Genomic DNA, 22,212 nt, shown 5'->3' with positions numbered 1-22,212 from the left:
TAAGGAAGAGCTGAAGTTTTCAAAGTGGATCTCCGTCAGTTTATATCCACGATCTCCATCTGATGGGGCTTCACAGGAAAACCTTGGACCCTAAACCACATCAGGAGATATCAGAGACAGGCGACCAAAAACTCGGTCAATGAGGTAGGTTTTTAAGGAGCATCTTAAAGGAGGAGAGAGGGCGAGAGGGAGAGAGAGAGAGCGGGAGAGAGGTGAAGAGGTTTAGGGAGGGAATTCCAGAGCTTAGGGCCCCCAGGCAGCTGAAGGCACGGCCGCCAATGGTGGAGCGATGGGAATCGGGGGTGAGTGAGAGGCTGGATTTGGAGGGGCGCAGAGATCTCGGAGGGTTGCAGGGGCTGGAGGAGGTTACAGAGATAGGGAGGGTTGTAGGGGCTGGAGGAGGTTACAGAGATAGGGAGGGTTGTAGGGGCTGGAGGAGATTTCAAAGATATGGAGGGGTGCTGGAGCTGGTTACAGAGATTGGAAGGGTTAGAGGGGCTGGAGGAGGTTACAGAGATAGAAAGGGTTGTGGGGGCTGGAGGAGGTTACAGAGATAGGGAGGGTTGTAGGGGCTGGAGGAGATTAGCAAGATAGGGAGGATTGTGGGGGCTGGAGGAGGTTACGGAGATAGGGAGGGATGTAGGGGCTGGAGGAGGTTACAGAGATAGGAAGGGTTGTGGGGGCTGGAGGAGGTTACAGAGATAGGAAGGGTTGTGGGGGCTGGAGGAGGTTACAGAGATAGGGAGGGTTGTAGGGGCTGGAGGAGCTTACAGAGATAGGGAGGGGTGTAGGGGCTGGAGGAGGTTACAGAGATAGGGAGGGTTGTAGGGGCTGGAGGAGGTTACAGAGATAGGGAGTGTTGTAGGGGCTGGAGGAGGTTACAGAGATAGGGAGGGTTGTAGGGGCTGGAGGAGGTTACAGAGGTAGGGAGGGTTGTAGGGGCTGGAGGAGGTTACAGAGATAGGGAGGGTTGTAGGGGCTGGAGGAGGTTATAGAGATAGGGAGGGTTGTAGGGGCTGGAGGAGCTTACAGAGATAGGGAGGGGTGTAGGGGCTGGAGGAGATTACAGGGATAGGGAGGGTTGTAGGGGCTGGAGGAGGTTACAGAGATAGGGAGGGTTGTAGGGGCTGGAGGAGGTTACAGAGATAGGGAGGGTTGTAGGGGCTGGAGGAGGTTATAGAGATAGGGAGGGTTGTAGGGGCTGGAGGAGCTTACAGAGATAGGGAGGGGTGTAGGGGCTGGAGGAGGTTACAGGGATAGGGAGGGTTGTAGGGGCTGGAGGAGGTTACAGAGATAGGGAGGGTTGTAGGGGCTGGAGGAGGTTACAGAGATAGGGAGGGTTGTAGGGGCTGGAGGAGGTTACAGAGATAGGGAGGGTTGTAGGGGCTGGAGGAGGTTACAGAGATAGAGAGGGTTGGACATGGAGGGATTTGAACACAAAGGTGAGAATTTTCAAATTGAGCAGGTTGTTGTCCCGGGATCCAATGACAGGGCTGGGTGTGAGCAGGGTACGAGTTGGTGGGGTGGTTGGGGGTTATGGTGTGGGTGGGGCAGTCTAGCTTTGGATTAGCTGAAGGTTACAGAGTTTGGAGGACGGGGTATGGAGCCTGTCTGGAGGCGTTGCAACCTCATCGTTATTAATATAACCTCAGCAGCATTGGCAGGTACAGATTGTCCTCGATTTGATCCCGGGTTTTGGATCGCCATGTGCCAAGCGCCTGGGGGAATGCCAATTTCGCTTGTCATGGTAGCGAGAGGTTTTCACTCTTGCGACTCACGACCCACTGAGTGAAGAAATTTCTCATCTCAGTTCAAAATGGCCAACCCCTTACCCTGAGACTGTGACCCACCTCTGCGCCCCCAACCCCTAGACCTGGACTCCACAGCCTGGGGAGGGAAATAGTCTATCAGCATCGAACCTGTCAAACCCTTGAAGAATGTTAAAAGTTTCAAGCAGATCACCTCTCATTCGTCTAAACTCCAGAGAACATAGACCCCCCAATGTCCTCAATATCGTCCAACAATTTGTCTCTTTTCCCCTCTGACCTCTTTGCTCCTTGACCTCTGAGCCCTTGTGACATTGGCCACTAATGTTCCCTTTTGTTTCATTCTTTCACACGACGTGAGCATCGGCATCATTCCCATCCCTAATTGCCCCTTGAGAAGGTGGTGGTGAGCTGCCTTCTTGAACCACTGCAGTCCCTGTGGTGTAGGTACACCCACGGCGCTGTTAGGGAGGGAGTTCCAGGATTTTGACCCAGCGACAGTGAAGGAACGGCTGATATATTTCCAAGTCAGGATGGTGAGTGGCTTGGAGGGGAACTTCCAGGTGGTGGTGTTCCCATGTGTCTGCTGCCCTTGTCCTTCTAGGTGGTAGTGGTCATGTGTTTGGAAGGCGCTGTCTAAGGAGCCTTGGTGAATTGCTGCAGTGCATCTTGTAGATGGTACACACACTGCTGCAATTGTGTGTCGGTGGTGGAGGGAGTGAATGTTTGTGGATGTGGTGCCAATCAAGCAGGGCTGCTTTGTCCTGGACGGTGTCGAGCTTCTTGAGTGTTGTGGGAGCTGCACTCATCCAGGCAAGTGGGGAGTATCCATCACACTCCTGACTTGTACCTTGTAGATGGTGGACAGGCTTTGAGGAGTCAGGAGGTGAGTGACTCTCCGCAGGATTCCCAGCCTCTGACCTGCTCTTGTAGCCACAGTATTTATATGGCTAGTCCAGTTCAGTTTCTGGTCAATGGCAGCCAACAGGATGTTGATAGTGGGGGATTCAGCGATGCTAATGTCAAGGGGAGATAGTTAGATTCTCCCTTGTTGGAAATAGTCACTGCCTTACACTTATTTCCAAACATTATCTGCTCAAGTCTGGGTTTAAAATATCTGCGTGGATCCCGGTGACATAATCAATACCTGATTTGCATATTTAAAGGGGAACCCATTTGCTTGGTGCCCACATGTTAATGTGTCGGAGGAACAGCCCGGAATGACAGAGGCTTGATTCAATCCTTCCACCCCACCTAACTATATGCCCCCTCCATTTTATCTCACTCCATCCCTTGCCCCTCGAAACCGGCCCATTTCCACCAACCATCAAGTTAAAATTGCATCTCATGTACATCTGTCTGATGACATATATCACACTGCGAAGCATTGGGTATACATTAAAACTCATGAGGGACCAAGAAATCTATTCACTTCGGTCTGGTTTCTCCTGATGAGGGGATGAGTATTTTAAAAGCATCCGCCAACCTACAAAACCCCTTGCGCCACCCTTCAGCCAGCAATTGAACTCTGGATGTCCACCAAATCAACGCAATCAGACTTGTGCACTTCACAGGGACAAGGTGCATGAACAATACTCAGTGGGTATCTCCCTCTCTCTCTCTTACCTCTAAGTCAGAGGGTCCTGGGTTCCAGACCCTACTCCAGAGAATTGAGCCCCATAAGCCTGGCGTACACTTACAGTGCCAGAGCTGAGGGAGCACTGAGAGAGGGGCACCCTGTTGGAGGGGCACACTTTTGGAGGGTCAGTACTGAGGGAGTGCTGCACTGTCGGAGGGTCAGTACTGAGGGAGTGCTGCACTGTCAGAGGGTCAGTACTGAGGGAGTGCTGCACTGTCGGAGGGTCAGTACTGAGGGAGTGCTGCACTGCCAGAGGGTCAGTACTGAGGGAGTGCTGCACTGTCGGAGGGTCAGTACTGAGGGAGTGCTGCACTGCCAAAGGGTCAGTACTGAGGGAGGGCTGCACTGTGGGAGGGCCAGTACTGAGGGAGCGCTGCACTGTTGGAGGGTCAGTAGTGAGGGAGTGCTGCACTGTCGGAGGGTCAGTACTGAGAGAGTGCTGCACTGTCGGAGGGTCAGTACTGAGGGAGTGCCGCACTGTCGGAGGGTCAGTGCTGAGGGAGTGCTGCACTGTTGGAGAGTCAGTGCTGAGGGAATGCTGCACTGTTGGAGGGTCAGTACTGAGGGAGTGCTGCATTGTTGGAGAGTCAGTACTGAGGGAGTGCTGCACTGTTGGAGAGTCAGTACTGAGGGAGTGCTGCACTGTCGAAGGTGCCATTTTTCAGATGAGACATTAAGCTGAGCCTCTATGCTCCCTCCCCGTGCTGTAAAAGATCCCACGGCCACTATTTGGAAGAAGAGCAGGGGGGAGGTCTCCCAAGTGTCCGGGGGTCAATATTTACCCCTCAACCAACATCACTAAAAAAAGCCAGATGACCTGGGCCATTCTCACATCGCTGTTTGTGGTAGCTTGCTGTGCGCAAATTCACTGCTGTGTTCCCGACGACACAACAGTTCCAAATAAAGTCTTTCGTTGGGCGTGAGGCGCTTTGGGATGGCCTGAGACGGGGGAAAAAGGTGCTAGAGGAATGCAAGTCCCTCTTGAGTTGGGTCTCAGGGTCAGATAAGGAAGCTGAGGCTGATTTTCCCCCTTTACAAACCCTCTGTGAAATGTGACTCCTCATCGCTGTCCCAAACTCCAACAATCCAAGCTCAACACGGACCGGAGGCTGGAGCCAGGGAGTTTCCTGCTTCCTCTGCCTCAGCATGACACTGAGGGGGATGATAAGGGAAAAATCGTTCAGAACCCCTGTGGAAAGGGGAAGTCACTTGACAACCGGTTAAAAACAACTGGGAACACTTTGCAAATCCTGATGAGATTGTATCAACCAAACTGACCGTTAACTGTTTACTGCTCCGAGCTGGTGTTCCACATGATCCTCCTCCCAACCCCCTTTTCCATCTCACCCCATCCCCATATCCTTCTATTCCTCTCTCCCTCGTGTGTTTATCCAGCCTTAAACACATCGATACTATTCACCTCCACCACTCCCTGTGGGAGTGAGTTCCACATTCCCCCCACTCTCTGGGTAAAGAGGTTTCTCCTGAATTCCCCATTGGGTTTATTAGTGATGATCTTATATCGATGGCCCCTAGTTCTGGTCTCCTCCCAACAAGTGGGAACATCTTCTCTACGTCTACCCGCCCGAAACCCTTTCGTCATTTTGAAGACCTTTATCAGGTCACCCCCTCAGCCTTCAGAACCTTGAGGCTGGGTTTGCTTATTCTGAGGCCCTTTCTGCTGCTGTTTTTACTGATTTATGTGTCTGTACATCCCAGGCCTATCCACGCTGAGGTGCATAGCTGAAGGGATAGCATTAAAAAGTGGAGAAGTTGGGTTGAACTGGGAGCACTGTACACTACCATACGCCATACACTGTACACTATCTCCACGTACATTGGTTAGACCACACTGGGAGCACTGCGCACAGTTCTGGTCTCCATATCCCTTGGTTAGACCATACTTGAAGCACTGTGCACAGTTCCAGTCTCCATATCCCTTGGCTTGAGCACACTGGGAGCACTGTGCACAGTTCTGGTCTCCATATCCCTTGGTTAGACCACACTTGGAGCACTGTGCACAGTTCCGGTCTCCATATCCCTTGGTTAGACCACACTTGGAGCACTGTGCACAGTTCTGGTCTCCATATCCCTTGGTTAGACCACACTGGGAGCACTGTGCACAGTTCTGGTCTCCATATCCCTTGGTTAGACCACACTGGGAGCACTGGGCACAGTTCTGGTCTCCATATCCCTTGGTTAGATCACACTTGGAGCACTGGGCACAGTTCTGGTCTCCATATCCCCTGGTTAGACCACACTTGGAGCACTGTGCACAGTTCTGGTCTCCATATCCCTTGGTTAGACCATACTTGAAGCACTGTGCACAGTTCCAGTCTCCATATCCCTTGGCTTGAGCACACTGGGAGCACTGTGCACAATTCTGGTCTCCATATCCCTTGGTTAGACCACACTTGGAGCACTGGGCACAGTTCTGCTCTCCATATTATCAAAAGGTTACAATGGAGAAGGTGCAAAAAAGATTTACAAGAATTGATACCAGAACTGAGAGGTTAAAACCATCAGGAAAGGCTGAACAGGCTGGGGCTCTTCTCTCTAGAAAAGAGAAGGCTGAGGGGGTGACCTGATCGAGGTCTTTAAAACGATGAAAGGGTTTCGACCGGGTAGACGTAGAGAAGATGTTTCCACTTGTTGGGAGGAGACCAGAACTAGGGGCCATCGATATAAGATCATCACTAATAAACCCAATGGGGAATTCGGGAGAAACCTCTTTACCCAGAGAGTGGGGAGAATGTGGAACTCGCTCCCACAGGGAGTGGTGGAGGTGAATAGTGTCGATGTAGTTAAGGGGGAAGCTGGATAAACACATGAGGGAGAAAGGAATAGAAGGATAGGGTGATGGGGTGAGATGGTGGGGGGGGTGGAGGGCAGGAGGAGGTGCAAATGGAACGGAAACTCCAGCATGGAGCAGAGGGGCCGAATGGCCTGCTTCTGTGCCATGGCCTCGATGCAAATTCATGTCATAGATGTTTGCAAACTCAGCAACCAAGGATGGAAACTGGGACTTCCCCAGCGTGTGTGAGTCAGTCCATTGACCGAGCAACCTTAGACCTTTAGGCTGGGCGGGGAAAGGTTCACTGAATCCCCTGCAGTAAACTATTAACCCTTCATGTATCATGCCCAATATAGTGATCGTGTTCAACTGTGTGCTAAAAACAGCTTCCAGTATTAATACAGAGACAATGAGTGATTTCACGGAGAGAGAGAAAGTGGAAAACCGGCGTCTTCAGCACTGTGTGGTGAGGTCACCACTCTCTATCTCCCACCCGTCTATCTCTATCTCGGTCATCACTGAGTCAGGGCATCCTGAGTTCAGTCCTCGCTTCACAGGTGCGGCCCTAGATTCCAGATTGACCATGTCCAGTCTCAGTCCTGAGGGAGTGCTGCCCTGTCGGAGGGTCAGTACTGAGGGAGTGCTGCACTGTCGGAGGGTCAGTACTGAGGGAGTGCTGCCCTGTCGGAGGTTCAGTACTGAGGGAGTGCTGCACTGTCGGAGGGTCAGTACTGAGGGAGTGCTGCCCTGTCGGAGGGTCAGTACTGAGGGAGTGCTACACTGTCGAGGGTCAGTACTGAGGGAGTGCTGCACTGTTGGAGAGTCAGTACTGAGGGAGTGCTGCACTGTCGGAGGATCAGTACTGAGGGAGCGCTGCACTGTCGGAGGGTCAGTACTGAGGGAGTACTGCACTGTCGGAGGGTCAGTACTGAGGGAGTACTGCACTGTCGGAGGGTCAGTACTGAGGGAGTGCTGCACTGTTGGAGAGTCAGTACTGAGGGAGTGCTGCACTGTCGGAGGATCAGTACTGAGGGAGCGCTGCACTGTCGGAGGGTCAGTACTGAGGGAGTACTGCACTGTCGGAGGGTCAGTACTGAGGGAGTACTGCACTGTCGGAGGGTCAGTACTGAGGGAGTACTGCACTGTCGGAGGGTCAGTACTGAGGGAGTGCTGCACTGTCGGAGGGTCAGTGCTGAGGGAGTGCTGCACTGTGAGAGGGTCAGTGCTGAGGGAGTGCTGCACTGTCAGAGGGTCAGTGCTGAGGGAGTGCTGCACTGTCGGAGGGTCAGTACTGAGGGAGTGCTGCACTGTCGGAGGGTCAGTACTGAGGGAGTGCTGCACTGTCGAGGGTCAGTACTGAGGGAGTGCTGCACTGTCGGAGTGTCGGTACTGAGGGAGTGCTGCACTGTCGGAGTGTCGGTACTGAGGGAGCGCTGGAGACACTCACAGTAATTGAAACTTACAGAATACTGAAAGGCCTGGATAGAGTGGACGTGGGGAAGATGTTTCCATTAGTAGGAGAGACTAGGACCCGAGGGCACAGCCTCAGAGTAAAGGGAAGACCTTTTAGAACAGAGATGAGGAGAAACTTCTTTAGCCAGAGAGTGGGGAATCTATGGAATTCATTGCCACAGAAGGCTGTGGAGGCCAGGTCATTGAGTGTATTTAAGAGCGAGATAGATAGGTTCTTGATTGGTAAGGGGATCAAAGGTTACGGGGAGAAGGCGGGAGAATGGGGTTGAAAAACTGATCAGCCATGATTGAATGGCGGAGCAGACTCGATGGGCCGAATGGCCTAATTTCTGCTCCCATGTCTTATGGTCTTATGATAGGCTAGGGTTGTAGGGACTGGAGGAGGTTACAGAGATAGGGAGGGTTGTAGGGACTGGAGGAGGTTACAGAGATAGGGAGGGTTGTAGGGGACTGGAGGAGGTTATAGACATAGGGAGGGTTGTAGGGGTTAGGGGAGGTTACAGAGATAGGGAGGGTTGTAGGGGGTTGGAGGAGGTTACAGAGATAGGGAGGGTTGTAGGGGACTGGAGGAGGTTACAGAGATAGGGAGGGTTGTAGGGGACTGGAGGAGGTTACAGAGATAGGGAGGGTTGTAGGGACTGGAGGAGGTTACAGAGATAGGGAGGGTTGTAGGGGTTAGGGGAGGTTACAGAGATAGGGAGGGTTGTAGGGGGCTGGAGGAGGTTACAGAGATAGGGAGGGTTGTAGGGGGCTGGAGGAGGTTACAGAGATAGGGAGGGTTGTAGGGGTTAGGGGAGGTTACAGAGATAGGGAGGGTTGTAGGGGGCTGGAGGAGGTTACAGAGATAGGGAGGGTTGTAGGGGACTGGAGGAGGTTACAGAGATAGGGAGGGTTGTACTGGCTGGAGGAGGTGACAGAGATAGGGAAGGGTTGTAGGGGACTGGAGGAGGTTACAGAGATAGGGAGGGTTGTACTGGCTGGAGGAGGTGACAGAGATAGGGAAGGGTTGTAGGGGACTGGAGGAGGTTACAGAGATAGGGAAGGGTTGTAGGGGACTGGATGAGGTTACAGAGATAGGGAGGGTTGTAGGGGGCTGGAGGAGGTGACAGGGATAGAATAGGGGAGGGTGCTCGGAGCGAATTGGAAATCAGGATAGGAGTTGATAGCGGAGGTATGGCTGGATTGGGAGGCGGTGTGGGTCAGCGAGAAAGCGGGTGGTGGGGGGATTGGGAAGGCGGCGGTGATGGGTGACCAGGGTCTGGTGAGAGTGATGACGTGGAGGCCGAGTTGTTCCATTGTGCTTTAATTTTTTTTAAAAGAGAGAGAGAGAGGAGGGGAGGGCGGTCTGGGCTTGTTCTGTGTTTCTAGTTTCAGGTCAGTGAATGTGAGGGGGGTTGTGAAATCACTTCCTTTATTCCACTTCCCATTGTTAGTCACCCGGCTCCGCAGGTCCACCTCCTCCCGGTGAAGCCGTGTGTTACCGAGCGTGGGGAAGGAAGATATTCCTCACTGTCCTGACGCCGTGTTCCTCAATGGGCTGACCCAACGTCCCCGAGCGGGATGTTTAATCTCGCTGGACGCTTGCCAACGATGACGGCCTGTGGGTGAGGCCTGGAGGGGTGACGGGGGAGAGGGGGGAGGGCATCCATGTTGGCAAAAAGTGGACCTCCTCGCTGTGATTGGATGTCCGGAGAGCCAATGATTGGCCGTGAACTCAAGCCCCAGCTCCAGTGAGGTCAGAGAGGCTGGCGTCGGAAGCTCTTAAAGCAGGGTCAGTCCAGAGGAGAGTCGCGTCGTGACTGGTCATGTTACACTGAAGGACCTGACTGCAGTTCCTGTCGTCTCAACTCCTGCAGGACCCGGCGGGTGAGTGCTGGACTTTTTCGGGGTTTACTCTTCCCCAGCGCTTGCTGGGCTCGAGAATCTCCCGGCCGACGTGCTCCTTGCTCAGGGACGTGTGGTTTTTCTCTGCCAGGCTCGAGGGCTCGTGGTGGGTGGAGGGGTGTCGTAATGGTAGCACGTCAAGGGGAGAGACTGACCCCCCCCTCCACTCTTTCAAATCGTGGCTGGGGGATCTTTTACACCCACCTGAGAGGGCAGACAGAGGACCCCAGTTTAACGTCCGATTTAATGGCAGTGCTGACCCTCTGACAGTGCGGCACTCCCTCAGTACTGACCCTCCGACAGTGCAGCACTCCCTCAGTACTGACCCTCCGACAGTGCGGCACTCCCTCAGTACTGACCCTCAGACAGTGCAGCACTCCCTCAGTACTGACCCTCCGACAGTGCAGCACTCCCTCAGTACTGACCCTCTGACAGTGCTGCACTCCCTCAGTACTGACCCTCTGACAGTGCTGCACTCCCTCAGTACTGACCCTCCGACAGTGCAGCACTCCCTCAGTACTGACCCTCCGACAGTGCGGCGCTCCCTCAGTACTGACCCTCCGACAGTGCGGCGCTCCCTCAGTACTGACCCTCCGACAGTGCAGCACTCCCTCAGTACTGACCCTCCGACAGTGCAGCGCTCCCTCAGTACTGACCCTCCGACAGTGCGGCACTCCCTCAGTACTGACCCTCCGACAGTGCGGCGCTCCCTCAGTACTGACCCTCTGACAGTGCTGCACTCCCTCAGTACTGACCCTCCGACAGTGCTGCACTCCCTCAGTACTGACCCTCCGACAGTGCAGCACTCCCTCAGTACTGACCCTCCGACAGTGCGGCGCTCCCTCAGTACTGACCCTCCGACAGTGCGGCGCTCCCTCAGTACTGACCCTCCGACAGTGCAGCACTCCCTCAGTACTGACCCTCCGACAGTGCGGCGCTCCCTCAGTACTGACCCTCCGACAGTGCAGCACTCCCTCAGTACTGACCCTCCGACAGTGCAGCACTCCCTCAGTACTGACCCTCCGACAGTGCAGCACTCCCTCAGTACTGACCCTCCGACAGTGCAGCACTCCCTCAGTACTGACCCTCCGACAGTGCAGCACTCCCTCAGTACTGACCCTCCGACAGTGCAGCACTCCCTCAGTACTGACCCTCCGACAGTGCAGCACCCCCTCAGTACTGACCCTCCGACAGTGCAGCGCTCTCTATGGGAGTGCAGCCTGGATTTTTGTGTCCGGGTCCCTGGAGTGGAAGTTGGAGTTGATCCTTGTGTCTCAGTCAGTGACTGACGGAGCTGCAACTGACTTCAGTCTCTCGTCTCAGAACCTCCCGGCCGCGCTGGGTGACCCACCCGTGGGCCCCATGTTTAGTCAGAGCCCAGTTGGGGCACACAGAATCTCTACTGAATCGTTGGATTCATCGGAAAGTCTCAGCTCGCCCTCTGTTGGGAGCTTATTCAGGCTTCACTTCCTGTTGGTCTCTTCAATAAATATACTCTATCTGAGATTTACACAGGAAGTCACACACTATCCGTCCTGTGGCTGACCAGCTTTTGTACTTCATGTGTCTAAACCTGCCGGGGAAAGGCTTGGTTTGTGGCTCTGTTCGTGAGTGTGAGTGGGAGAAGGTATCTGTCTCACAGTGTGTGGGTGTGAGTGAGAGAGTGTGTGTGTGTCTCAGTGTGTGGGTGTGAGTGAGAGTGTGTGTGCGTGTCTCAGTGTGTGGGTGTGAGTGAGAGAGTGTGTGTGTGTCTCAGTGTGTGGGTGTGAGTGAGAGAGTGTGTGTGTGTCTCAGTGTGTGGGTGAGAGTGAGAGTGTGTGTGTGTCTCAGTGTGTGGGTGTGAGTGAGAGTGTGTGTGTGTCTCAGTGTGTGGGTGTGAGTGAGTGAGAGTGTGTGTGTGTCTCAGTGTGTGGGTGTGAGTGAGAGTGTGTGTGTGTCTCAGTGTGTGGGTGTGAGTGAGAGTGTGTGTGTGTGTCTCAGTGAGTGGGTGTGAGTGAGAGTGTGTGTGTGTGTCTCAGTGTGTGGGTGTGAGTGAGAGTGTGTGTGTGTCTCAGTGTGTGGGTGTGAGTGAGAGTGTGTGTGTGTCTCAGTGTGTGGGTGTGAGTGAGAGTGTGTGTGTGTCTCAGTGTGTGGGTGTGAGTGAGAGTGTGTGTGTGTCTCAGTGTGTGGGTGTGAGTGAGAGTGTGTGTGTGTGTCTCAGTGTGTGGGTGTGAGTGAGAGAGTGTGTGTGTGTGTGTCTCAGTGTGTGTGTGTGTGAGTGAGAGAGTGTGTATAAGAGAGAGAGTATGAGAGGGAATGTGTGAGAATGTTTGTGTATCTGAGAGTGTGACGGAGAATGTGTGTGGTTGAGAGAGAGGGTGTGTGTGGGTGTAAGAGAGTGCGTGTGTGAGAGCATGCATACATATGTGGGTGCCCGTGTGTGTGTGTGTATGTGTGCGAGGGTGCGTGTGTATGCACGTGTGAGTGCTGTCGTGTGCAAGTACACACATGTGAGTGTGACCTGTGCAGGTAGGAGTGTCTGTGTGTGTGTCTGTGTGTGTGAGCGCGCAGGCATGCGAGTGTGCGCACGTGGGAGTGTTTGTGTGTGTGTGTGGGAGTGTCTGTGTGTGTGTGTGTGGGAGTGTCTGTGTGTGTGGGAGTGTCTGTGTGTGTGTGTGTGTGTGGGAGTGTCTGTGTGTGTGTGTGGGAGTGTCTGCGTGTGTGTGTGTGTGTGTGGGAGTGTCTGTGTGTGTGTGTGGGAGTCTCTGTCTGTGTGTGTGTGTGTGTGTGTGTGGGAGTGTCTGTCTGTGTGTGTGGGAGTGTCTGTGTGTGTGTGTGTGGGAGTGTCTGTGTGTGTGTGTGTGTGTGTGGGAGTGTCTGTGTGTGTGTGTGGGAGTGTCTGTGTGTGTGTGTGTGTGTGTGGGAGTGTCTGTGTGTGTGTGTGTGAGTGTCTGTGTGTGTGTGTGGGAGTGGCTGTGTGTGTGTGTGTGTCTGTGTGTGTTTGTGGGGGGAGTGTCTGTGTGTGTGTGGGAGTGTCTGTGTGTGTGTGTGTGAGTGGCTGTGTGTGTGTGTCTGTGTGTGTGTGTGTGTGTGTGGGAGTGTCTGTGTGTGTGTGTGTGTGGGAGTGTCTGTGTGTGTGTGTCTGTGTGTGTTTGTGTGGGAGTGTCTGTGTGCGTGTGTATGTGGGAGTGTCTGTGTGTGTGTGTGTGTGTGGGAGTGTGTGGGAGTGTCTGTGTGTGTGTGTGTGTGTGTGTGGGAGTGTGTGTGTGTGTGGGAGTGTCTGTGTGTGTGTGGGTGTGGGAGTGTGTGTGTGTGTGTGGGAGTGTCTGTGTGTGTGTGTGGGAGTGTCTGTGTGTGTGTGTGTGGGAGTGTCTGTGTGTGTATGTGTGGGGAGTGTCTGTGTGTGTGTGTGGGAGTGTCTGTGTGTGTGTGTGTGGGAGTATCTGTGTGTGTGTGTGTGGGAGTGTCTGTGTGTGTGTGTGTGTGTGGGAGTGTCTGTGTGTGTGTGTGGGAGTGTCTGTGTGTGTGTGTGTGTGTGTATGTGTGGGAGTGTCTGTGTGTGTATGTGTGGGAGTGTCTGTGTGTGTGTGTGGGAGTGTCTGTGTGTGTATGTGTGGGAGTGTCTGTGTGTGTGTGTGGGAGTGTCTATGTGTGTGTGTGTGTGGGAGTATCTGTGTGTGTGTGTGTGTGTGGGAGTGTCTGTGTGTGTGTGTGTGTGGGAGTGTCTGTGCGTGTGTGTGTGGGAGTGTCTGTGTGTGTGTGTGGGAGTGTCTGTGTGTGTGTGTGTGGGAGTGTCTGTGTGTGTGTGTGTGTGTGTGGGAGTGTCTGTGTGTGTGTGTATGTGGGAGTGTCTGTGTGTGTGTGTGTGGGAGTGTCTGTGTGTGTGTGTGTGTGGGAGTGTCAGTGTGTGTCTGTGTGTGTGTGTGTGTATGTGGGAGTGTCTGTGTGTGTGTGTGTGGGAGTGTCTGTGTGTGTGTGTGTGTGTGGGAGTGTCAGTGTGTGTCTGTGTGTGTGTGTGTGTATGTGTGGGAGTGTCTGTGTGTGTGTGTGGGAGTGTCTATGTGTGTGTGTGTGTGGGAGTATCTGTGTGTGTGTGTGTGTGTGGGAGTGTCTGTGTGTGTGTGTGTGTGGGAGTGTCTGTGCGTGTGTGTGTGGGAGTGTCTGTGTGTGTGTGTGGGAGTGTCTGTGTGTGTGTGTGTGTGTGTGGGAGTGTCTGTGTGTGTGTGTGTGGGAGTGTCTGTGTGTGTGTGTGTGTGTGTGTAGGAGTGTCAGTGTGTGTGTGTGTGTGTGTGTGGGAGTGTCTGTGTGTGTGTGTGTGTGTGTGTGTGGGAGTGTCTGTGTGTGTCTGTGTGTGTGTATGTGGGAGTGTCTGTGTGTGTGTGTGTGGGAGTGTCTGTGTGTGTGTGTGTGTGTATGTGGGAGTGTCTGTGTGTGTGTGTGTGGGAGTGTCTGTGTGTGTGTGTGTGGGAGTGTCTGTGTGTGTGTGTGTGTGTGGGAGTGTCTGTGTGTGTGTGTGTGGGAATGTCTGTGTGTGTGTGTGTGTGTGTGGGAGTGTCTGTGTGTGTGTGTGTGGGAGTGTCTGTGTGTCTGTGTGTGTGTGTGTGTGTGGGAGTGTCTGTGTGTGTGTGTGTGGGAGTGTCTGTGTGTGTGTGTGTGTGTGGGAGTGTCTGTGTGTGTGTGTGTGTGTGTGGGAGTGTCTGTGTGTGTGTGTGTGTGTGGGAGTGTCTGTGTGTGTGTGTATGTGGGAGTGTCTGTGTGTGTGTGTGTGTGTGTGGGAGTGTCTGTGTGTGTGTGTGTGGGAGTGTCTGTGTGTGTGTGTGTGTGTGTATGTGGGAGTGTCTGTGTGTGTGTGTGTGGGAGTGTCTGTGTGTGTGTGTGTGTGTGTATGTGGGAGTGTCTGTGTGTGTGTGTGTGGGAGTGTCTGTCTGTGTGTGTGTGTGTGTGTGTGGGAGTGTCTGTGTGTGTGTGTGTGGGAGTGTCTGTGTGTGTGTATGTGGGAGTGTCTGTGTGTGTGTGTGTGTGTGTGTGGGAGTGTCTGTGTGTGTGTGTGTGTGTATGTAGGAGTGTCTGTGTGTGTGTGTGTGTGTGTGTGTGGGAGTGTGAGAGGAGTCTGTGGAGACGAGACCAGGACTGAACTCAGGTCTCTAACTGTTGGATCTTCTCCTCTCTCTCCATCAGGATGAAGCTGTTCCTGTGCCTGATCCTGTTTGTCTGTCTACATCCCGTTTGGTCAGGTGAGTGTCATTTGGAAAGCACATCCCACTTTACTTCCCCGGTTTCTGCTGCATTCTGCACAGCCTGAGCCTACCCTGCGTTCCCCTCTTAAATCCCCCTCCTCCCACTGGAGGCGGCAATTCGACCAAGGGCAGCATCACTGCTGCGGCAGACCCTGCCCACTGGCTGGACAGCAGGGATCACTGCAGGGCTGGCGGGATCCCTGGGCGTGGGCCTTCTCTGATCCACAATGTCCTGAGGCCAATTCCATCTTGCTCGCTTCCGCACTGCCCAACCCTCCCTATCCTGTTGGCTTGGAGTAGTTTCAATAACTCCCACATCCCGGTAGCTGCAAACACGCTATTGTAAAATATTTACAGGTTTAAGACACTTCCCTTACACCCGCCTCCCTCTGTCGCTTTCTCCGCGACCCTCGGATCACATGAGTCCATGTCACTTCCTTCTATGACATCACAGGCTAAGTTAACCCTTTATGGGACTTGGTCTAACATATTCCGTTATACTACATCTCCCCCGCCCCACGCCCCAAGCCTCTGTTCAGACTTTTTCTGATGTTCCTGGAAAGCCGACGCTTCAGTCTCCTAGTCATTTCGGTGTGTCGAGATCCTCGTAGGAAGTATGGCTCCTTTTTCTGCTCCCTTGGGTACATGTCAACTTTCTTTCTCCCTCCGTGTCCTCTCTCTGCTTTCTCTCCTCCCTCCCTTCCTGTTTACTCGAGGCTCTCACCTCCTCCTCACGCCGCGATAACCGACAAGGGTCCACGGTTCACAGAACGCAGTTTGGAGAGTTTACAGAATTCTAAGAACGAGAGAGCCCAGGAAACAATGACGTTGAGTTTGAGGGAGAGGTCGAGGCGTTTGCTGCAAAGACGGTCCTTAAAGTACCAGCAACCACGCAAAGATCGAGCGAGATCAAAGAGACTCAAAAATCAGATACCGATCAGAGAATTTTATAAAGGGTGGCCTACATATCTACCACATAGTCCTATCTTGAGATCATCTTTCAAGCAGTGAACACATCTGCCATTGATCAATGATTCATTGATATGAGATGCTAGACTAGTAAATCCCGAGAGCGTTGAGACTTAAGACCTTACAATGCCTACATCAAGGGCAATTAGCTGTTACCAAGTGTGGAGCCACAGCCCCATATTCAGCTTGGTGTCCGGGTCTCTCAAAGTCATTGAAAGAAATGATAATTGGATGTATCACAGGTACAAGTCGCAGAGAGGAATGAAAAGAACCACTTCCTGTGACTAACTTGCGCGGAGCCGATCCATTCTGCAGGGGTGAGGATCTATAACTCAAGACCGTCGGCTGAAAACCCTCATTCTTTTACCGTTCGGACACCTCCCTCAGCTTTCCCCGTTAGCCTGGGGGGAAACCCTGGTGAACTTGCTGTGCGAACAAATCCACATCATTCTCTTTAAGTGTCACAGTGTCTTTACCAGTCTGCCATACCTTGTGCTCCTCTCATGGGTAGGGAACAAGGCCGCCTTCTTCTGCTGCCGATCCTCTGTTGGACGGACTTTGAGCTTTGTAGGTGGTTCAGGATCACCTGCTTCAGCATCTTCCTTCATTTCTGATGACTGCAAACTCTGTGGTCTCTGATTTTTTTACGCAGTTCCTCAACTGTAATCAAACCTCTTCTGTTTCTCCTGGCAGTGCCCTGCTCCACCTGGACGATGTAAGATCTCGGGTGTGGCGATATCTCCACACCGTGATTGATCTCTGATCCAAACCCCTTCTCCCCGGTTGGAGATCTGATAATGTTCTCGCCCTGTGACGACTATGACAAGCGTTTACATCTGTTTACTTCAGGGATTTTCCTCTCCGTCTCATATCTCTAAGCCGGTGAAAAGATTTGACATTGTCCTTTGGAAAGGTGTCTGGATCCGATGTTATTCCGAAGGATAACCTGTTAAAAGAGAATCTTCCAGATGGCGTTACGAAAGTTGTGAGAGGCTCGGACTCCTCTTCCGGTGGTATTTGCCAGAATCTGCTCCTAGCGTCTAAGTCAGAGAGTATCAAACTCTTTCCTAGTTTAGCTAAACTCTTGTTGACTGATACCATTGGACAGACTTCTCTTTCCACAGTTTTAACTAGTTGTGTGAGATCAACGTATATCATAAGACCATAAGACAGAGAAGCAGAAATTAGGCCATTCGGCCCATCGAGTCTGCTCCGCCATTCAATCATGGCTGATAAGTTTCTCGACCCCATTCTCCCGCCTTCTCCCCGTAACCTTTGATCCCCTTACCAATCAAGAACCTATCTATCTCGCTCTTAAATACACTCAATGACCTGGCCTCCACAGCCTTCTGTGGCAATGAATTCCATAGATTCACCACTCTCTGGCTAAAGAAGTTTCTCCTCATCTCTGTTCTAAAAGGTCTTCCCTTTACTCTGAGGCTGTGCCCTTGGGTCCTGGTCTCTCCTACTCATGGAAACATCTTCCCCACGTCCACTCTATCCAGGCCTTTCAGTATTCTGTAAGTTTCAATCAGATCCCCCCTCATCCTTCTAAACCCCATCGAGTATAGACCCAGAGTTCTCAAACGTTCCTCATATGTTAAGCCTTTCATTCCTGGGATCGTTCTCGTGAACCTCCTCTGGACCCTCTCCAGGGCTAGCACATCCTTCCTGAGATACGGGCCCAAAATTGCTCACAATATTCTAAACGTGGTCTGACCAGAGCCTTATAAAGCCTCAGCAGCACATCCCTGCTTTTATATTCTAGTCCTCTCGAAATAAATGCCAGCATTGCATTTGCCTTCCTAACCACCGACTCAACCTGCAAGTTAACCTTAAGAGAATCCTGGACTCGGACTCCCAAGTCCCTTTGCACTCCAGATTTCTGAATTATACCCTTGAGGGAGCGTTTGGCTTCAGAGCTGGTTCCATCCCTGAGACAACCAACTCCTTGGCTCGTTTACAGGTGAAATGATTCCTTGTCTTACCGTTGAGCCAATCTCTTCCTTTAGCTTTGGAATTGAAGGGTGTGGAACCTTTCTGGGTGTGGATAAGCAGATTGGTTTCTCTTCTAGGCTTGGTGCGATACAAGATGCTGCCTTTAGCTTTCCTAATCCTGTAAATAACTTCGGGAATTCTGCTCCGAAGTCTCCTGCACCATTCTTTGTTTCTTCTACTCTGTGGATTAGGTTCAATTTCCTTCATGCCTTTCTGCTTCAAAGTGAACAACTCTGCTCTTGAATTGCGTGCAGTTCTGCACCATTGACTTTCTATGCTTTAAAGTAGCTGCTCATTCTCCCAGAACCTTCAGCTCTGGTTCTTCATGGGGAGTCCGTGCAAAACTTGTTTGTTTAACCATGATTCAGCCTCTGGAAGATCTGAAACTTCTACCCCAGTGTCTAACTTAAAGGGTTTCCTGTGACCTTCCACCAGGACCTGTACGCGCCAATAGATTCCACCTCCTTCTTTAACCTCTCCTAAGAAGGATATCTCAATGTCCCCCCCCCGTCAATCATCAGCTTCACGGGCTGTTTCCTTTTAAAACTATTCCCTTCTGAGCATCCTGCTCGTTTTACTTCTCTCTCTCTCTCTGCTGTGATGTACTGTCTGAAAACGCCCCAGGTTTTTGCACCAATGGCATTGCACGTCTTTGCTGGGACAATTTCCATACCTGTGCCTTTCTCCTCCAGGTCAAGCAGCCTGAACTGCCCCCATTAATTGCTTTCTCTGCTCCTTCTCTCCATTTTCCCTTTTTTAAATGTCCAATGAATTCAACTGTATCTGTTACTTTGGGATTCGGGTTTCTCTCTCTCTCTCTCCCTCGCTCTCTCGCTCTCGCCTTCTCTCTCTCTCTTGCTCTCTCTCTCGCTCTCTCTCTCTCGCCTTCTCTCTCACTCTCTCTCTCTCGCCTTCTCTCTCACTCTCTCTCTCTCGCCTTCTCTCTCTCTCTCTCGCCTTCTCTCTCTCTCTCTCGCCTTCTCTCTCTCTCTCGTTCTCTCTCTCTCGCTCTCTCTCTCTCGCTCTCTCCCTCGCCTTCTCTCTCGCTCTCTCTCTCTCTCGCTCTCTCTCTCACTCTCTCTCTCTCACCTTCTCTCTCTCTCTCGCTCTCTCTCACTCTCTCTCTCTCGCTCTCTCGCTCGCTCTCACTCTCTCTCTCTTGCCTTCTCTCTCTCTCTCTCGCTCGCCTTCTCTCTCGCTCTCTCTCTTGCTCTCTCTCTCGCTCTCTCTCTCTCTCTCTCTCTCGCTCTCTCTCTCGCCCGCTCTCTCACCCTCTCTCTCGCCCTCTCTCTCTCACTCTCTCTCTCTCGCCTTCTCTCTCTCTCTCTCTCGCCTTCTCTCTCTCTCTCTCTCTCGCCTTCTCTCTCTCTCTCGTTCTCTCTCTCTCGCTCTCTCGCCTTCTCTCTCGCCTTCTCTCTCTCTCGCTCTCTCTCTCGCCTTCTCTCTCACTCTCTCTCTCTCTCGCTCGCCTTCTCTCTCTCTCTCGCTCTCTCTCTCTTGCCTTCTCTCTCTCACTCTCACTCTCTCTCTCTTGCCTTCTCTCTCTCTCTCTCGCTCTCTCGCCTTCTCTCTCTCTCTCTCTCGCCCTCTCTCTCTCACTCTCTCTCTCTCGCCTTCTCTCTCTCTCTCTCTCGCTCTCTCTCTCGCTCTCTCTCTCTCTCGCTCTCTCTCTCCAGCGTAAGTCTTCTTGGGAGTGCAGATGATCAGATAGTACACAATCCACTCCTGCACCAGCTAATCTGTCATGAACTAGCTCCTCTTTCAGATTACCACGCTCATTCCGCTAATTGATTCAGGTCATTAAGAAATGTGTCAGTGTTTCCCAGCTCCCGGTCTGGCTTTGCTGTGACAACCCATTTGGTGCAAAATCGAGTGAAACTCTGGCATCACTTTGGCCAAGCTTCAGTCTGATCTGGGCCTGTGACTTACTCAAAACTTACTGGGAGAAGTAGAGATTTTCCTATCACCACCTTTTTACCACTTGCCACCATAGAGTATTGAGTTGTTGGGTTGGGTTGGGAGTAGCTCCAATGACCCCCAAAGGCTGTCGTGTGTCAAACTTTATCATAACATATTTACAGTTATAGGAACTGTCCCTCACACTGGCTTCACTCCAGGCTGCTTTCTCCTGGATTACCTGAGCATATGTCACTTCCTCTCATAACATCACAGACTGCTGCAGTTAACCCTTTATGGCACTTAGTCTGACATATTCCGTTATACTACACCTCCGCACCTTCCCTCCCTGGCCTCTTCCCCACCCCCCACCCCCCCCATCCCTCTCCAGTGCAAATCGCGAGACAAAGATTCGGGGCCGGGTGGCTGGGAGTTAGACTGGCTGGTGCAAGTCTTTAGCGAGTTGAGGAGAGGCGGGGGGAGGGAGGGAGGGAGGGAGGGAGATGGAGGTTGGGAAGGATAGGATGTAGGAGACAAGGTAGGAAGGGAGTAGGGAGGGAAAGAGGGAGAGAAGGAAAGAAGGAAGGAGAGGGACAGAGAGAGAGAGAGATGAGGAGAGGAAGAGAGGGAGGGAGAGGAGGAGGGAGGAAGAAGGGAGGTTTGGGGAACAGAGGGAGGATTTTGATTTTGATATTTCCCTTCTCCCCATCAATCTTGATACAGAAGCCAAAAAATATATATATTCACATCATATCAGAACTGAGGGGTTATAACTATCAGGAAAGAGGGAACAAGCTGGGGCTCTATTCTCTAGAAAAGAGAAGGCTGAGGGGTGACCTGATCGAGGGTCTTTAAAATGATGAAAGGGTTTCAATAGGGTAGACGTAGAGAAGATGTTTCCACTTGTCGGAGTGAGACCAGAACTAGGGACCATCGATATAAGATCATCACTAATAAACCCAATGGGGAATTCAGGAGAAACCTCTTTATCCCGGAGAGTGGGGAGAATGTGGAACTCGCTCCCACAGGGAGTGGTCGAGGTGAATAGTATCGATGTGTTTAAGGGGGAAGCTGGATAAACACATGAGGGAGAGAGGAATAGAAGGACATGGGGATGGAGTGAGATGAAGAGGAGGGGTTGGGAGGATGCTGGTGTGGAGCAGAAACACCAGCACAGAGCAGAGGGGCCGAATGGCCTGTTTCTGCGGTGTGGACTGGGATGTAATTTCCTGTATTTTGTCTGTGATTTCAGACTGTGGTCCGCGCTGTGCTGTGACCGGGCTGCTTGGTGGTCAAGTAACGTTACCCTGCACCTATAAGGAGAAGGAAACTTTCTCGCTCTCATCCGTCCGCCTGTATTGGCAAACGGATCAGAAAGATCTAGTCTACGGGTATTACGATGGCCAACGCGATGAAACTCACCAGAAACAGCAGTACAAGGGAAGAGCGATAGGCTTTGAGACAGAGATACAGAGTGGAAATCTCTCTCTCCGGATTCACAATCTCACCATCAATGATGAAAATAAATACATCTGCTACTTCTTTGTCGACACTAAGAAGGTCCTCGAGTGTCATGTCCAACTGCAGATAACTGGTAAGCTATTGGTTTAAGAACTGTTGCCACCTCTGAACTGTGGGACGCCATCTCCCCCATGCTCTTACCCCTCCAAATGGTACAACTCCTCATGACTCACAATATATCCATCAAACTGAGATACAGTCAGTAACACAGGGCGCTGCGGGGAGAGGGGTTACTGAGTGACAGTGTGAGAGAGCTGGATTAACATCAGTAGAGATACAGTCAGTAACGCAGGGTGCTGCGGGGAGAGGGGTTACTGAGTGACAGTGTGAGGGAGCTGGATTAACATCAGTAGAGATACAGTCAGTAACACAGGGCGCTGGGGGGGAGAGGGGTTACTGAGTGACAGTGTGAGGGAGCTGGATTAACATCAGTAGAGATACAGTCAGTAACACAGGGCGCTGTCAGTTTATAATTCTAAAGGCGATTTCTCCTCTACAGCTCACTTCAGTCGCCCAGTGATATTGGGACCACAACAGGAAGATATTCGACCAGGTGAGGAAGTGAAGCTCACCTGCCAATCCTCAGGCGGTTACCCGGAGCCCCTTGTTAATTGGACAGACACAGGAGGCAACTCGCTGCCTGGACAAAGCCAGGTGGACACGACAATGCAGCCTGACCCAGTCAGTGGCCTCTGGAATGTGACTAGTGTCCTGCGAGTGAATATAACTGTTACCTCGACCTTCCTCTGTTCCTTCTTCAACATTTGGACACAGGAGAAGCGGGACTCAGAAGCGTTCAACAGTAAGTGACGCTTTCTTTATATTATCCATTCGGCACCACGTGGTTAAATCACCTCCTTCAGGGTTCTAACCTCCAAGAGTTCAGCACTCTCACATCCGGGGTAACAACACCCAGGGTCAGTACCGAGGGAGCACCGCACTGTCGGAGGGTCAGTACTGAGGGAGTGCTGCACTGTCGGAGGGTCAGTACTGAGGGAGTGCTGCACTGTCGGAGGGTCAGTACTGAGGGAGTGCCGCACTGTCGGAGGGTCAGTA

General features: G+C 52.2%; 1 protein-coding gene across 1 annotated transcript; it reads left to right on the top strand.

Annotated features, from left to right (window-relative positions):
- Window positions 1-87: 87 nt before the first annotated feature.
- LOC144673992 (CD276 antigen homolog) lies at window positions 88-21,994 on the top strand. Its single transcript, XM_078535561.1, has 4 exons — window positions 88-144; window positions 14,714-14,769; window positions 20,888-21,229; window positions 21,656-21,994. Exons 1-4 carry the CDS (start codon window positions 140-142, stop codon window positions 21,964-21,966), a joined length of 714 nt encoding a protein of 237 aa, XP_078391687.1. The 5' UTR covers window positions 88-139; the 3' UTR covers window positions 21,967-21,994.
- The last annotated feature ends 218 nt before the right edge of the window (window positions 21,995-22,212 follow it).

Source organism: Cetorhinus maximus, unplaced genomic scaffold, assembly GCF_964194155.1.
Source record: "Cetorhinus maximus unplaced genomic scaffold, sCetMax3.hap1.1 HAP1_SCAFFOLD_530, whole genome shotgun sequence".
Lineage (NCBI taxonomy): Eukaryota > Metazoa > Chordata > Chondrichthyes > Lamniformes > Cetorhinidae > Cetorhinus > Cetorhinus maximus.
The sequence above is the reverse complement of the archived record's forward strand: the minus strand, read 5'-3'. Positions and strand labels throughout refer to the sequence as shown.

What these genes read in the sequence shown, in the direction of transcription:
- LOC144673992 (XM_078535561.1), top strand. An exon ending in TCTACATCCCGTTTGGTCAG is followed by an intron (nt 14,770 to 20,887) that starts GTGAGTGTCATT and finishes CTGTGATTTCAG; the next exon opens with ACTGTGGTCCGCGCTGTGCT. An exon ending in TGTCCAACTGCAGATAACTG is followed by an intron (nt 21,230 to 21,655) that starts GTAAGCTATTGG and finishes TCTCCTCTACAG; the next exon opens with CTCACTTCAGTCGCCCAGTG.